The 17,743-nt window shown below is 47.4% G+C and overlaps 1 protein-coding gene across 1 annotated transcript in view; it reads left to right on the top strand.

Moving 5' to 3' along the window:
* The first annotated feature begins 259 nt into the window (after positions 1 to 259).
* nup107 (nucleoporin 107) overlaps positions 260 to 17,743 on the top strand; it is a 57,947-nt gene continuing 40,463 nt past the window's right edge. Inside the window, exons 1-3 of the mRNA XM_073059550.1 lie at positions 260 to 403; positions 4,933 to 5,018; positions 11,837 to 11,917. Coding sequence (XP_072915651.1) covers positions 372 to 403; positions 4,933 to 5,018; positions 11,837 to 11,917 — 199 coding nt within the window. The 5' untranslated portion in view covers positions 260 to 371. The remainder of the gene's footprint in view (positions 404 to 4,932; positions 5,019 to 11,836; positions 11,918 to 17,743) is intronic.

Below are 17,743 nucleotides of genomic sequence, written 5' to 3'. Positions count from 1 at the left end.
CACCACCAATGCTTCTTTACGTGGTGGAAACGTCCAGCACTTTCCGTTTTATTCTACCTTGCTTTTCGGTATTTGTGTTTTGTTTTGTTTTTATGGTGCTCTCCAAAGTCTTATAGAAAACTACTTTCACCCTTCAAGCAAGCGAGGTTCAATGACATTCTGATCACTGGGAGCCGAGAACAGGTTGCTGCCCATCCAGCAGAGGGCGCGCGGCCTGGAGCCGAGAACAGGTTGCTGCCCATCCAGCAGAGGGCGCCCCGCCTGGAGCCATGTCACCTCTTGCCCGGCCCCGGCCTCGGCCCCGCGTTGTTTGGCGGTTGGTTTGAGGGGTGGAGTGGCGGCCGCTCACTTGCGGCATCCCGGTGGCGACCATGTCGGGAGCTTGGGCTGAGTCCACGCCGAGGTAGGAGCAGCGGATTTCCATTCGTCCGGGGTGTTGGGGAGTCAGCGGCCGGGGCCGGGGAGAGAAGCGAGGAGCAGCCGGGGATGAGGGGCCGGGGAGAGAAGCGAGGAGCAGCCGGGGATGAGGGGCCGGGGAGCAGCCGCTGAGGGAGAGGTGGATGTGGCAGAGAGAGTGTGAGTGGGGGCGTGAGGAAGATCCTGGGCGGTGTGTACTGGGCAGGGTTTGAGAAGGAGAGGGATGTCGGGGTGGGGGAGCAGTCGTAGAGTGGAAACAGGCCCTTCTGTCGAATTGATCCAAGCCGACCAAGGATCCCATCTAAACTAGTCACATTTGCCTGCGTTTGACCAATTCCCTCTAAAGTTTAGACTCGAGGTGAAGAGTATAAACATTTCCTATGCTATGTGTCTTGTCAATGCTGTTGTAGCTACTCAATCATTTCCTCTGGCAACTCATTCCATATACTGACCACTCTCAGGTTCCTATAAAACTTACAGTAAACTTTTAGTTCTTGATTCCCGAAGACTGTGCATTCACTCTATCTATGTCCCTGTTGATGTTATACATCTCTGTAAGGTCATCCCTATGCTACTGAATACAGTCCCAACCTGATCAACTTCCCGTGTCCTGGAAACAAAGTATGGGAAAAGATCCTTCGTCAACAATGTTGTGCCAAGCTAATTAAGCTAAAAACATCGTTTCTCTCTGCACACGATTCATATCCTTTAATTCCCTGTGTATCTGCCTGCTAATCCAAGAGCTTCTTAAATTCCTCTGTTGGATCTGCTTTTACCACCAATTCTGGGAGTGCGTTCCGGGAACCCATTCAGTTTTTGTGAATAAAAAAACATTGCTCCTGACGAAGGATCTCGGCCGAAACGTCGACAGCGCTTCTCCCTATCGATGCTGCCTGGCCTGCTGTGTTCCACCAGTATTTTGTGTGTGTTGTTGTTTGAATTTCCAGCATCTGCAGATTTCCTCGTGCTTGCTCTGTACATCTTTTTTGACCTTGTCCCCCCCCCCCCCCTTTCAACTTTCATGCGTGCTCTCTGGAAAGAGAGGTATCCTTCTCAATTTAGCAATTATGACAAATTGCTATAATAATTTTATAAACCTATGAATTTCTGTCAGCTTCTGCCACTCCGGAGGGGAGAGAAAACTTTGTTTATGCAACTTCCCCTTATTCCAGGCAGCTGCCTGGTTTAAAAAAAACTCTTCTGCACCCTCTCCACATCTTTCCTATTCAGTATGTCCTGTAAATCAGATTCCTTTGGTGAAAAAAAAGTGAGGCCTCAGTCAGACAGGATCAACCATGGACGTTGCGTCCTAGCTGTCTAGATATGCAAGCCTGGGCAGTACGATACGGAGAGCGAGCAGTTGCCCATGTAGCAAGCTCCCCCGCTCCATGTATCTGATGAACCTCAAGGATCGGCAGAGGCCGGTACAGTTTGGTATCAGGAGTGTCGCAGGAGTTGTCAGTCAGCATTGAACTCAATGTAGGGGTGTCTTAGGGGCTCCGGATTTATCTGTCTGGGTTTACTCCCAAAGCCTTCCCCATGAGTGGGTGTAGCTGCAAGGCAGCAGGCGGAGGTTTGAGATCAGAGTTTTCCTTCTCTGAGATGAGCTGCCAACCATGGCTGACAAGCCCCATCTGCCCAAAGTGACTGGTTTTAAGGTGCCTTTGCCCCTTCTGTCAGTAGAAATGGTTCCGCCGGGCTTAGTAGCTGAGTCACCTGTGAAGGCAAGGATCTCGACTTGGTTGTGAGAGGCTATCTGAGACTCATGCCATTGGGAGCATTTAATAAGTAGTGGGAGCCAATGCCCAATACCACCCCCGGCTATAACAACCTTAAGGAAGGTTATCAATAAACTTTCAAAAACTGTCATAGATTCTTCTTCCTATATAATTTGTTTCTGTAGGTATATTTAAAGCAGAGCTTAATAGGTTCTTGATTAGTAAAGGCATCATAGGTTATGGGGAGAAGGCAGTAGACTGAGGTTGACAGGGATAATAAATTAGACATGATTGAATGGCAGAGCAGACTTGATGGGCTTCATGGCTTAATTCTACTTGTATGTGTTATGATCTTATAATGGTAACCAGAATTGAAGGCCAAACTCCAGATGCAACCAGATCTGAATTTTATAAAGCTCTTCCTGACTCTTGAACTCAATGATCCGACTAATAAAGGCAAACATGGCATGTGTCTGTCTTTACCATCCTATCAATTTGTGCAGCCCATTTCAGGAAGCTGTTAACTTGGACCCACCCTTTCCTCTGCTCTCCCCCTCTCTACCACTCCATCTTCTGCTCTGTCCCTCTCCTCCTACCCCATCCTCTACTCTCCCTCTCCCTCTGTACATCAATACAATTAAGCATCCTCCATGGACAGTTCACTTCCCCTTTACATTTGATCTCTCTTCACAGTGCCCAGATTAAACTCCATCTGCCATTTGTCCATCTGTAGATACAGGTGTCCTATATCCTATCGTATCCTTTGGCAAGCTTGTACACTGTCAATAACACTGCTAATCTTTGTGCCAATATTCTCGAAAATCTTTTCTGCACTCTTTTCAGATTAGTGGCATCGTTCATACAGCAGGGTGACCAAAACTGAACACTATTCCAAATAGGGCCTCGCCTACATCTTGTATGGCTGCAACATAACAACACAACTTCTATCCTTAGTAGCCTGAATAATGAAGGCCAACATTTTGAAAGCCATCTTCACCACCCTGTCTACTGTGATGTCACTTTCAGTGAACCATATACTTGTACTCCTTGGTGCCCAGGGTCCTACCATTCACTGTAAAAGTTCTACCCTGATTTTTCTTCCCACAATACAATACATTGCACATCCCTAAATTAAACACTATTTGCTGTCCCTCAGCCTGTTTACCTGGCTAATTAAAACCACGCAATAATTCTTGATTTCCATCTTCACTGTATGCAACACTTATTTTAGTGTCACCTGCAAGCTTCCTAACCATCCACTGTTCGTTTTCATCTAAATCGTTCATAAAGATGATGAATCGGCCCCTTTGGCATGTCACTTGTCGTGGGCCTTCAGTCCGAAAAACACCTTCCACCATTGCAGTCTACCATCAGGCCAATTTTTTTATCCTATTAACTACGGTAACTCCCCTTTCATCCCATGCAATCTAACTTTCCAGAGCAGCCTACCCCACTTCCCTGCCCTGATCGACCTTCTCAGTCACTTCCTTTTAAAAAAAAATCGTTTCAAATTCATGATGCGTGGTCTCCCATGCAAAGAGCCATGCTGAAGATCTCTGATCAGCCCCTCTCTTTCCAAATATGTGTATATGCTATCCTTCAGAATCCTTTCCTGTAGCTTATCTACCACAGGAGTGAGGCAGGATGAATGGAGAGAAGTGGGATGGCAAGGGGGAATCAGATGAGCATGGAGTGTTCTCAACATTGGGTTGAGTTCTGATAGAGAGAAGTGGGGTTGTATTGGGGAAGGGCACATTTGGCCAGAGGCAGGGACAAAATTCAAATTTATTTAGAGATTCAGCACAGAGTAGACCCTTTGAGCCGTGTTGCCCAGCAAACCCTAATTTAACTCTAGCCTAATCGCAGGACCGATACTTCTTTGGACTTTGGGAGGAAACCCACTTTTTCCACGGGGAGGACATACAGACTCCTTACAGATTTGGAGTGTGTGCGATGGGATCTGTGTATGGATGAAAGTGGTTGTGTGATAGGTGCTGGAGCAGGTGAGGATGGAGAAGAATGGTTGATTGGGCAGGGAGTTTTCTTTAGATTAGGTAAATAGGATCCAAGGGATGTCACTGTGCCTCTGTATGGAAGGAGCTATATGGTTTGAGGTATATGTCAGATTGTAGTAAGTATTGGACCCAAGGAGAAGAGTCATAGTCTGCCATAACACAGCTGTCTAGAGTCTTTAACTTGAAAAATTCTCTCTTTTCCCACAAATGTTGCCTTTTATTTTGGTTTTAGTTTTTCTGCATCTGCCGGTTTATTTTTAAATTGTCACTGTCCAGTTTAATGTCAGTCCAAGAGAGTATCCTACTGATTCAGTGTTACAAAAATATACCCATATATCACAATGATGTATGGGTCACCACTGCCTTCAACTTTAGACAAAAGGTTTTCTCTGATTTGAAATTAATATTCTTCCCCACAAGCTTTAAGCTAATAATGAAGGCAAAAGACATTTCCAATTTAAATGTTTTTATTAAAATTGATAATCCAATTAATGTTTATCAAATTTTTTGCTTGAAGTGAAATTTAATATAACAAACAAATTTGAAGGCACATCAATAAGAAGTGTTTTTAAAAAAAATAACCATTGAATTGTACAGAAATAAATTTTTGGTGATGTGTTCAATTCACCTTCCCATTTTTAACCCCTTCCGAAAATACAATATGCAGCAGTTTTCATGGTCGATGCAGTATTTATAACACCTGTTGTAAAATAATAAAGTATTGTTCATTATTTTTAAAACACGAAAATTATTTTCTAAATCTGGTAACTCTTCTATTCCAGGCATGAATCTGAAGAAATGGCATCTCCTGTCATTCGGAAATCTGAAGTTAGCAGAGCGGCTCGACGATACAGCACTGTAGAGATGCGTATCCTTTTTCTCAGATTGCTGATTTCCGATAAAGGGTCTTCACATATTGGATCAGTGGTATATTGGTCAAATTTCCAGTACTTGCGCTTTCTCTTTTCTACTTTAAAGTGGGTGTTGCATGGATTCTGTATAAGTTTTATCGTTTTGATTTGTGGTATCACGGGTATCGTTTAGAAGGAGTTGCATGAGAATTGTATTTATTTAGAAGTTTTAGGACAAGGAATTCATGGAATTTTTAGAATGTAAAGTCTGGAAGAAAAATTATCAAGAAGGATTAGATCAGGGAACATTAAATTGACCAAAATGTCAGTAGAATGATCAAATCAACAAAAAATACGTGAGAAAAGATAAAGGGCCAGTTTTGTCTCCTCTATGCAGTGAGTTGAGTGGAATAAGTAAGTTTTCCAGGGAATTGAAATGGGGAAATGCTGGCAGTTGTGCATAGTATTTTTTGATGGCTGAGATGCCATTGAGTCCAGGATTCCTGTTACGCCACTGGCATTTAGGGCAGCAGTGAGAGTCCATCATCATGTCAGTAGCGTCTCCTCAGTTTGCACTACTGTCAAGTCATGCAAGTCCCAAAGGTATTCCCACAATGCTGTTGGGTGAAGACTTTAAGAATTAAACTTGGGAATGATGAACAAAGGGGAGCGTGATGAAGTAGATGTTTCCATCAACGGGACAGAGTTATATAGTAAGGAGGCAGTCCATTAAAAAAAAAGTTGCTTAAGAATTTGATGCCTCGCATGACCATGTCCAGCAATTACTTATTATGAGTGCTGAGGTGCGGGAATTTGTTAAGCAACAGATACTGGACTGAGTGTGTTGTATTTGAATGCATGCAGCATAAGAAATAAAATGGACGATCTTGAAATTCAGCTACAGATTGGCAAGTATGATGTTACGGCCATCAATGAAACTTGGCTAAATGATGGCTGCCATTGGGAGCTAAACGCCCAAGGATATACAGTGTATTGGAAAGATAGGTTAGTCGGCAGAGAGGATGATGTGGCCTTGTGTATAAGAAATAATATTAAATCATTAGAAAGGGATGACATAGGATTGGAAAGTGTACAGTCTCTATGGGTTGAGTTAAGAAATGACAAGTGTAAAAGGACCCTAATGGTAGTTGTATATAGGCCTCCAAACAGCAGCCGGGATGTGGATTACAAATTACAGCAGGAGATAGAAAAGGCCTGTCAGAAGGGCAATGTCATGATAATCGATGGGGATTTTAACATGAAAGTGGATTGGGAAAACCAGGCCAGTACTGGACCCTGAGAGAGAATTTGTTGAATGTTTAAAGGATGTTAAAGAACGTTTAGGGAACAGTGACCACAATATGATCAAGTTCACTTTGAAATTTGAGAAGGAGAAACTAAATTCCGATGTGTCAGTATTTCAGTGGAACGAAGGAAATTACAATGGCACGAGAAGGGAACTGGCCAAGGTTAACTGGAAAGGAGACACTAGCAGGAAGAACAGCAGAGCAGCAATGGCTGGAGTTTCTGCGAAAAATGAGAGAAGTACAAGACAGATATATTCCAAATAAGAATAAATTTTCGAATAGAAGAAGGATACTACTGTGACTGACAATTGAAGTCAGAGCCAAAGTAAAAGCAAAAGAGAGGGCATACAAGGAAGCCAAAGCCAGTGGGAAGATGGGGGCTTGGAAAGCTTTTAAAAACTTGCAGAAGGGAACTAAGAAGGTAATTAGGAAGGAAAAGATGAATTATGAAAGGAAGCTGGCGACTAATATCAAAGAAGATACTAAAAGCTTTTTTAAGTATATAAAGGGTAAAAGAGAGTTGAGGGTAGATATAGGACCAATAGAAAATGACACTGGGGATTTTGTAATGAGAAATGCAGAGATGGCAAAGGAAATTAATGCGTATTTTGCATCAATCTTTACAGTGGAAGGCAGCTGCAGTATACCAGACATTCAAGAGTATCAGGGAAGTGAAGTATGTGCAGTGAAAATTACGACTGAGAAGGTGCTCAGGAAGCTAACTAGTCTGAAAGTGGATAAATCTCCTTGACCTGATGGGATGCACCCTTGGGTTCTGAAGGAAGTAGCTGGAGAGATTGCGGAGGCATTCGCAATGATTTTTCAAGAGTCTGTAGATTCTGGCATTATACCAGATAACTGGAAAATTGCAAATGTACTCTGCTATTTAAGAAGGATGGGAGGCAGCAGAAAAGAAACTATAGACATCAGTGGTTGGGAAGTTGTTGGAATCAATTGTTAGGGATGAGATTATGGAGTACCTGAAGGCACATGACAAGAAAGGCCAAAGCCAGCATGGTTTCCTGAGAGGAAAATCCTTCCGGACTAACCTACTGCAATTTTTTGAGGAAATTACAAGCAGGGTAGACAGAGGAGATGCAGTAGATCTGGTATACTTGGATTTTCAGAAGGCCTTTGACAAGGTACCGCATATGAGGCTGCTGAGGAAGATAAGAGCCCATGGAAATATGGGGGAGTTACTAGCATGGATGTAGCATTGGCTGATCTGCAGAAAACCAAGAGTGGGATAAAAGGATCCTATTCTGGCTAGCTGCCGGTTACCAGTGGACTTTCACAGGGGTAGGTGTTGGGACAGCTGCTTTTTACAATGTATATCAATGATTTGGACTATGGGATTAATGGATTTGTGGCTAAATTTGCTGATGCTACAAAGATAAGATGGAGGAGTGGTTAATGTTGAGGAAACAGAGCCTGCAGAGAGACTTGGGTAGTTTAGGGGAATGGGCAAAAAAGTGGCAAATGAAATACAATGTTGGAAAATGTATGGTCATGCACTTTGGTGGAAGAAATAAACAGGCAGATTATTATTTAAATGGGGAGAGAATTCAAAATGCAGAGAAGCAAAGGGACTTGGGAGTCCTTGTGCAGGATACCCTAAAGGTTAACCTCCAGGTTGAGTCAGTGGTGAAGAAGGCGAATGCAATGTTGGCATTCATTTCTAGAGGTATAGAATATAAGAGCAGGGATATGATGTTGAGGCTGTATAACACACTCATGAGGCCACACTTGGGAGTATTGTGTGCAGTTTTGGACTCCTTTATTTTAGAAAGGATATACTGACATTGGAATGGGTTCAGAGAAGGTTCATGGGAATGATTCCAGGAATGAAAGGATTACTGTATGAGGAATGTCTAGCAGCTCTTGGGCTGTATTCCCTGGAGTTCTGGAGAATGAGGGGGGGGTCTCATAGAAACATTCCGAATGTTAAAAGGCCTGAACAGATTAGATATGGCAAAGTTATTTCCCATGGTAGGAGAGTCTAGAACAAGAGGGCATGACTTCAGGATTTGAGGACGTCCATTGAAAACAGAGATGTAGAGAAATTACTTTAGTCAGAGAGTGGTAAATCTGTGGAATTTGTTGCCACGAGCGGCTGTAGAGTCTAAGTCATTGGGTGCATTTAAGGTAGAGATAGATAGGTTTTTGATTAGCCAGGGCATCGAAGGGCATGGGGAGAAGGCAGGGGAGAGGGGTTGACTGGAAGGATTGGATCAGCCCATGATTGAATGGCAGAGCAGACTCGATGGGCCAAATGGCCTACTTCTGCTCCTATATCTTATGGACCACCATGTGAATCTGCAGATTGAGGCACAGTGGTCCCCCCGCATCCCTCCTCCCAAGTTAGCCAGTTCCAGGATCAGAGATCTGTGCAGGCAGAAGGCAGAAGACAGAACAGCCAGTGACTCCTGAAGTTGGTGAGTCCCAGTGTGAGAGGTTCATGTGAGGACGGAGTTCAAAGTTCCATCGTGAATGAGTCTTGGGGTCACGACTGAAGTCGGCAAGCACAGAAGTCAAGGCTTTTGTTTGAAGCTCCTGGGTCACTGTTGGAAGTCGATGTCTGAGAGTCCAGGCCTAGGACTGGAGACTGAAAGCCCAGAAGCAGCTTGTCATGGGGTTTGAGGCCTGTCTGTGTGGGTGGGTAGGAGGGAGGAATGGGTGACTTTTTTTTGCAGCTGTTATTTTAATTTGTTACTTTTGTTGTAGCTTCTGTTGACATTACGAACATGCTATATTGGCGCCAGATTGTGTGGCATCACTTCCAGATTGCTCCCAGCACATGCTTAGGTTGTGTTGGTTGTTAACGCAAACATTATATGTTTTGTTGTACATATGAGAAATAAACAAGTCTGAATTTCTTATATGACGTGTCGATATGTGGTGAATAGTGTGGCCAGAGGCAGGGCAGTAATATAAGCTGGTGAGATGCTCAGTACTTATATTGTTTATTATTCACAAATGTAAAATTGCAGTCAGAGCTGAAGCCAGGATTGGGGTTAGAAACAGGTAGGGTCAGGAACTTGGCTAAGTTTGCAGCCAGAACTGGGGTTAGGAACATGGCTCAACATCACTAAGACAGAGGTGTTGGAGGTGGACTTCAGCAAGGTGAAAACACCTTGCATTCCCATCTCCATTAAGGGAACAGATGTGGAAGTCGTCCAGGACTACAAATAGCTGGGAACTCAACTGGACTGGAATAAAAATACAGGGGCTCTGTACAAGAAGGGGCAGTGCTGACTATATTTCCTGAGGAGGCTCCGATCATTCAATGTCTGCAGTACTACATTGCAGATGTTCTCTGACTCAGCGGTGGCCAGCATTCTATTCTACGCTGTAGTCTACTGGGGCAGCAGGGTGAGAGCAGCTGACACCAAGAAGATCAATAAGCTCTTCAGGAAGACTGGTTCTGAGGACGGAACTGGATTCCCTAGCGGTTATGTCTGAGAGGAGGATGCGGCTGAAGCAATGGAGCATTATGGACAATCCCTCTCACCCTGTCCATGGCATACTGGACAAACAGGAACACCTTTAGTGACAGATTGATTCCATTGACGTGCACCACTGAACAACACAGGAGATCCTTTCTCCCTGTGGCTGTAAGAATCTACAGCTCCTCCTCTTTAAATATAGATAGATAGATAGATACTTTATTCATCCCCATGGGGAAATTCAACATTTTTTCCAATGTCCCATACACTTGTTGTAGCAAAACTAATTACATACAATACTTAACTCAGTAAAAATATGATATGCATCTAAATCACTCTCTCAAAAAGCATTAATAATAGCTTTTAAAAAGTTCTTAAGTAGTTTACTTAAATACATTAAATACAATCAACCCCGGCACTTTAACATATCTTACTCCTGGCGGTTGAATTATAAAGCCTAATGGCATTGGGGAGTATTGACCTCTTCATCCTGTCTGAGGAGCATTGCATCGATAGCAGCCTGTCGCTGAAACTGCTTCTCTGTCTCTGGATGGTGCTATGTAGAGGATGTTCAGGGTTTTCCATAATTGACCGTAGCCTACTCAGCGCCCTTCGCTCAGCCACCGATGTTATACTCTCCAGTACTTTGCCCACGACAGAGCCCGCCTTCCTTACCAGCTTATTAAGACGTGAGGCGTCCCTCTTCTTAATGCTGCCTCCCCAACACGCCACCACAAAGAAGAGGGCGCTCTCCACAACTGACCTATAGAACATCTTCAGCATCTCACTGCAGACATTGAATGACGCCAACCTTCTAAGGAAGTACAGTCGACTCTGTGCCTTCCTGCACAAGGTTATGGTTATAAGTGTATGGTTACATTGCGCAACTGTATTTTGCACTGTTACTTTTTAATGTACATTTTGTATTTTACTTTCATACTCAATGCTTACATTTTGTATTTTAAAGTACATATTTCTGACTGAGCAACCTTGCAACAATTATTTCCTAGAAAAATAAAGTTTTATCTTGTATTATGGCCAGTTTTACAGGCAGCTTTGCTGTTAGGTGCTTAAGTGATCACCACTGGTTACCACCTTCCACAGCCACTGAGAAAATTCTTCAACTCCTCCCTTTTAGCATGCTGTAAATCAAAACAAGCCATGCTTGTATTTTACAAGCTGAAAAACACAAGATGAAGCTTACAAAGAATTTACTTTATCCATGAAGAGGTGGTACGAGTCCTGAGGCTCTTGTACCTTCTACCTGATGGCGGCAGCAAGAAAAGAGCATGGCTTAATTGATGAGGATCTTTGATGATAGATGCTGTTTTTCTATGGCAACGTCTCATGTAGATGCGCTCGATGGTTGGGAGGACTTTACCCATGATGTACTGGGTCAAATCCACAATCTTCCGTTCAAAGGCATTGGTGTTTCCTTACCAGCCCATGATGCAGCCAGTCAATACACTCTGCACTACATATCTATAGAAATTTGTCAAAGCTTTAGGTGTTGTGCCAAATCTCCACAGACTCCTGAGCATAGTGGTTGCTGACTCTAGGCTACTCTGATACCTTTTAAACTTGCTTCCCTCTCGAGGCTTCAGTCAGATGAGCTCTCCACCAGCTCCAGTTTCCCCTCGATGTTGCGTGCTAATCATATTTGGAAATCGTTCACTGGCCTTTCATTGTCATTGGCTCTGAACCTGGAACTCCTCAACATAACTGTGGGAGTATCATCATGACAAAGGCTACAAATAGTCACTGTCTTCTCAAGGACATTGGGAGTGGCAAATTAATTCTGGCTTTTCAAGCGACATCCACATCATGAAAAGACAACAAATACAGGGGAAAATCTTCCTTCTTATTGCAGTCCAATGATGAAGGGAAAGAACTTCTATGCCTACAGTGCTTTTCATAGCCTTGGGTCACCTCTTAATACTTTACAGACAAATAAGTACATCGGAAGTTTAACCACATTTGCAGCATTAGGGATGTGGCAGGCAATTCACCTCCAAAATCAGCAGAAAAATGATGAATAATTTGTCTTTGTACTATCAGTGTCAACCTTAACACATTCTCTAGAACCACTGAAGGCAGCTGCGGCATCTGTTTCAAACCTGCCAGTTGTTGACAGAGCTGAAGCTCATATATTCCATGAATTCTGTAAGTATTAATTAAAATTATTTAACCCTTTTAGTGAACTAGATTAATTCCATGTTTTAGATGCATAGATATTATAAATTAAAGGGCAATAGTTGAAGTACTTAATAGGTCAGGTAGCTTCTGTTAAAAACATGGCTGATATTTCCAATGCATGAACTTTCAAAGATGCAGAGCTAGGTATAATGAATGGGGTGCCAGAAAAAGGGGTGGAGTGCAGGATCTGCAGCTCTTCAGAGAACGTGTTAAGGAACTGGAGCTGCAGTGTGATGATCTTTGGCTCATATAGGAAACTGAGGAGATGATAGGAGCAAGGAGGTAGTCACCTCTACGTTGCAGGAGGCAGGAAAATGGGTGACTGTCAGGAGAGGGAAGGGAAATGATCAGCCAGTACAGAGTAGTCCTGTGGCTTTTCTCCTTAATGATAAGCATACCATTTTGGGACACAACCTATCTTGGGAGCCGCAGCAACTGGGACATTGGCGCTGTGGCTCAGAAGGAAAGGAGTAGAGGAGGACTGCAGTAGTGATAGGGATTCTATAGTCAGAGGAGTGACACAGAGTCTGTGGATGCAATAGAGACACGCAGATGATAGGGTAGGCCAGAAGTGCAGCCAGAAGTTTGGTATGTATTGGCATCAATGGTGTAAGAAGGAAAAGAGAAGTGGTTCTAAAGAGAGAATTTAGAGTGCTGAGTAGAAAGCTGAAAAGCAGGACCTCCAGTGTAGCAATCTCTAGACTGCTGCACGTGCCGTTATCTACCTTGTTATGACCAGTGTGTGTTCACTGTCATGTAACACTTTATTCTGCACTCTGTTATTGTTTTACTTTGTACTACCTCTGCAGTGGTGTCTTATATGGCTGGTTTACAAGTTAGGCTTTTTAAAATATATCTTGGTACATGTGACAATAATAAACCAATTTAACAAATCTATTTTGTCACCCAATCCTCTTTCATCCATGTCCACTTAAATACAAAGGTTAATTTTGTTTTCGAAATACGCATGTACAGCACAACTCGGATGTTGGTCTTCTCCAGATAGCCATGAAATACGGAAGAAGTCACAGGAGTAGTTGAAAGAGAAACATCAAGCCCCTCCCCTGCAAGAAAAGGAAAAAGAAACAAGATTTCCAACCCCCCCCCCCCACCCCCACCAGCCTCTCCCTCACACAAAAGCTAACAGATCGCCCACACGGAAAATAGTGGCTAGAGCATCAAACTCCAAACCCCTTCCTTGCAAAAAAGAACAGCAACAATAGTATCAAGCCCCCAACCCCCTCTCTCATGCACCAAAACTAACGGTTCGTCCACACGGAAAAACCAGCAAGAACTTCAAACCCCAAATCCCCAATCTCTTCATCGCACAAAAACTTAACATATCGCCCACTCGGAACCCCAACCTGCAAAGAAAGAAGACATAATAAACTGAAGGAGAGCAGCATAAACTACAGTCCAATAATCACATAAATCTCAGAATTTTGAAAACGAGTGACCGCTGCATCGCCGATCTATTGACCCATGGCCTCTGGAGAGTGACTGCTGACCACCTCCACGTTTGCCTCAATGTGTCAATCTTCCTCGACACTTCAAAATAGAGTTCCCATCTCTGGTCTTCTCCACGCTCCAACATTTTCCAAAACACAGTCAAGACAAAAACCGCATAATGGCCACCTTGATCTCAACTCTTCCACTGAAACCATCGTCTACATATTAATAACCTCTCTGTAGCGGGGTGCTACGCGCAGCGCTGAAATTACGACACGGAGTCGATAAACTGCAACCACAGAATAAGTTTATTTCAAAAACACAGTCTTGCTTTAAAGCCTGTCTCCCCCACTCGATACTTCGAGAGGCACGTAACTGAAACTCCTTGAGGCTATCTACCTTTGTCTCTGGCTCTGGCTAATTGTCAGCCGGTTCGAGTGTGCTAGTGATTGGGTCGCCACATAACCCCCCCCCCCCCCCCAGAACCAGCGGTAGACCCCCCCAATGTCCACAGTCTGGGCCGGGCCCTGTTTGGGAGGTCGGCCTCTGCGCCGCAGTGCCGGAAACTTGACCGGTTGCGCCAAGTCCACATGGGCCGGTTTGAGTCGGTCCACCGTGAAAACCTCCTCTCTCCCCCCAACGTCCAGCACGAACGTGGACCCATCGTTTCTGATCACCGTAAACGGCCCCTCGTAGGGCCGTTGCAGCGGTGGCCGATGCCCGCCCCGGTGTACAAACACAAACTTACAGTTCCGCAGATCTTTGGGTACGCAGGTCGGGTGCTGCCCATGCTGCGAAGTGGGTATGGGGGCCAGGGCACCGAGTCTCTCGCGTAGTCTGCCCAGGACCGCTGTGGGTTCTTCCTCTCGCCCCCTTGGGGCTGGTATGAACTCCCCGGGAACGACCAGGGGCGCGCCGTACACCAACTCGGCCGACGAAGCGTGCAGATCGTCTTTGGGTGCCGTGCGGACGCCGAGTAGGACCCAGGGAAGCTCGTCCGCCCAGTTAGCTCCTCGCAGGCGCGCCATGAGAGCCGACTTAGGTGGCGGTGGAAACGCTCCACCAGTCCGTTCGACTGTGGGTGGTAGGCAGTGGTGTGGTGCAGCTGAGTCCCCAACAGGTTGGCCATCGCTGACCAGAGGCTGGAGGTGAACTGGGCGCCTCTGTCGGAGGTAATGTGGGCCGGGACACCAAAGCGGGAAACCCAGGTGGCGATCAGCGCCCGGGCACAAGATTCGGAGGTGGTGTCGGTGAGCGGGATCGCCTCTGGCCATCTTGTGAACCTGTCCACGATAGTGAGGAGGTGCCGCGCCCCGCGCGACACTGGCAGGGGGCCCACGATATCCACATGAATGTGGTCGAAACGCCGGTGGGTGGGGCGGAACTGCTGCAGCGGGGCCTTGGTGTGTCGCTGCACCTTGGCCGTCTGGCAGTGCAGGCACGTTCTGGCCCAGTCACGGACCTGCTTGCGGAGTCCGTGCCAAACGAACCTGCTGGAGACCATCCGGACGGTAGTGCGGATGGAGGGGTGGGCCAAGTTATGAATGGAGTTGAACACACGTCGCCGCCAAGGTGCCGGGACGACAGGACGGGGCTGGCCGGTAGCGACATCACAGAGTAGGGTCCTCTCACCTGGGCCTACGGGGAGGTCCTGGAGCTGCAAACCGGAGACTGCGGTTCTGTAACACGGGATCTCCTCATCTGCCAGCTGTGCCTCAGCCAGTGCCTCAAAGTCTACCCCTTGGGAAAGGGCGTGAATGTTGGGGCGAGAGAGCGCATCCGCCACGACATTGTCCTTACCCGAGACGTGCCGGACGTCCGTCGTGAATTCAGAGATGTAGGACAGATGGCGCTGCTGGCGGGACGACCAGGGATCGGACACCTTTGTGAATGTAAAGGTAAGCGGTTTGTGGTCCGTGAACGCGGTGAAGGGCCTACCTTCTAAGAAGTACCTGAAATGCCGGATTGCCAGGTATAGCGCCAACAGTTCCCGGTCGAAAGCACTGTATTTGAGCTCGGGTGGCTGCAGGTGTTTGCTGAAAAACGCCAGGGGTTGCCAGCGGCCCGCGATGAGCTGCTCCAGTACCCCACCGACTGCCGTGTTAGATGCGTCCACCGTGAGGGCGGTAGGGACGTCCATTCTGGGGTGCACTAGCATCGTGGCATTCGCCAAGGCCTCCTTCGTTTGAATGAAAGCGGCGGCGGACACCTCGTCCCAGGTAATGTCCTTGACCGGACAGCAAGGCGAACAGGGGGCGCATGATCTGGGCAGCTGAAGGGAGGAAGCGGTGGTAGAAATTGACCATACCTACGAATTCCTGGAGGCCTTTGACCGTGGTGGGTCGGGGGAAATGGCGGACCGCATCTACCTTAGCGGGCAGAGGGGTTGCCCCGTCTGTGGTAATCCTGTGGCCCAGGAAGTCAATGGTGTCGAGCCCGAACTGGCATTTGGCCAGGTTGATCGTTAGACCGTAGTCACTCAGCCGGGCAAAGAGTTGTTGGAGGTGAGACAGATGCTCCTGACGACTGCTGCTGGCTATGAGGATGTCGTCCAAATAGATGAATGCGAAGTCCAGGTCGCGTCCATCAACCGCTGGAACGTCTGTGCGGCATTCTTCAGGCCGAACGGCATGCGGAGGAACTCAAAAAGGCCGAACGGGGTGATGAGAGCCGTTTTGGGGACGTCGTCCGGATGCATCGGGATTTGATGGTATCCGCGGATGAGGTCTACCTTGGAGAAGATCCGCGCGCTGTGCAGGTTTGCTGCAAAGTCCTGAATGTGCGGCACAGGGTAGCGGTCCGGTGTTGTAGCCTCATTCAGCCTGCGGTAGTCGCCGCACGGTCTCCAGCCCCCTGTCGCCTTGGGCACCATGTGCAGGGGAGAGGCCCATGGGCTGTCGGACCGCCGAATGATCGCCAATTCCTCCATCCGCTTGAACTCCTCCTTCGCCAGTCGGAGCTTGTCCGGGGGAAGCCGCCGAGCGCGGGCATGGAGGGGTGGTCCCTGGGTCAGGATGTGCTGTACACCGTGTTGGGGCATGGCCGCCGTGAACTGCGGTGCCAGAACCGATGGGAAATCCGCCAGGACCCTGGTGAAGTCGTTGTCGGACAGCGTGATGGAGCCGAGGTGAGGGGCTGGCAACTGGGCTGCACCCAGGGGGAATGTCTGAAAGGTCTCGGCGTGAACCAGTCTCTTCCTGGGCAGGTCGACCAGTAGGCTGTGAGCTCGCAAGAAATCCGCACCCAGAAGCGGTTGGGCTACGGCGGCCAGTGTGAAGTCCCACGTGAACTGGCTGGAGTCGAACCGTAGCTGCACCGGACGGGTGCCATAAGTCCTTATTGTGCTGCCGTTCGCGGCCCGTAGGGGGGGACCCGGCACCCTGCTGCGGGTGTCGTAACTCGTCGGAGGTAAGACGCTGATCTCGGCACCGGTGTCGACCAAAAACCGGCGTCCCGACTGTTTGTCCCAGACATACAGGAGGCTATCCCGACGGCCAGCCGTCGTAGCCATCAGCGACGGCTGGCCCTGGCGTTTCCCGGGAACTGGCAGGGCGGGCGGCAACGACGGGCTTCTGCGCCCCACCGCTGGTGGTAGAAACACCAGTGCTCGTTGGGCTCCACACCCCGGCCTCTGGGTTTAGCGGGCTCTGCAGCCGGGCCTGGACTGGTTTGCTGCTGGGAGCGTGGCCGGGTGATCTGTGCGACGGACGCCCCACTCACCTTCTTGGCGTTCCACAGCAAGTCTGCCCGGGCCGCCACCTTCCGGGGGTCGCTGAAATCCGCGTCGGACAGCAGCAGGCGTATGTCCTTGGGCAGCTGCTCCAGGAAAGCCTACTCAAACATGAGGCAAGGTGTGTGTCCGTCGGCCAGAGACAACATCTCATTCATTAAAGCTGATGGAGGCCTGTCTCCCAAGCCATCCAGGTGCAGTAAACGGGCAGCTCGCTCGCGGCGGGAGAGCCCAAAAGTCCCTATGAGCAGGGCTTTGAATGCCGTGTACTTGCTGTCCGCCGGGGGAGACTGTACAAACTCCGCGACCTGGGCCGCTGTGTCCTGGTCGAGGGAGCTCACCACGTAGTAGTAACGGGTGTCCTCTGAGGTTATTTGCTGAACATGGAATTGGGCTTCTGCTTGCTGAAACCATAGGTGAGGTTGTAGCGTCCAGAAGCTTGGCAGCTTCAAGGAAACCGCGTTAACAAACGCAGCGTCTGCCATCTCCGGTACAAAAAAACGTTTGGACCGTCGGGGTCACCAATGTAGCGGGGTGCTACGCGCAGCGCTGAAATTACGACACGGAGTCGATAAACTGCAACCACAGAATAAGTTTATTTCAAAAACACAGTC

The sequence above is a fragment of the Hemitrygon akajei genome, chromosome 10 (genome assembly GCF_048418815.1).
Source record: "Hemitrygon akajei chromosome 10, sHemAka1.3, whole genome shotgun sequence".
In the NCBI taxonomy this organism is placed as follows: Eukaryota; Metazoa; Chordata; class Chondrichthyes; order Myliobatiformes; family Dasyatidae; genus Hemitrygon; species Hemitrygon akajei.
Note: the sequence above shows the minus strand (reverse complement) of the source record. Positions and strands in the feature narration are given on the sequence as shown.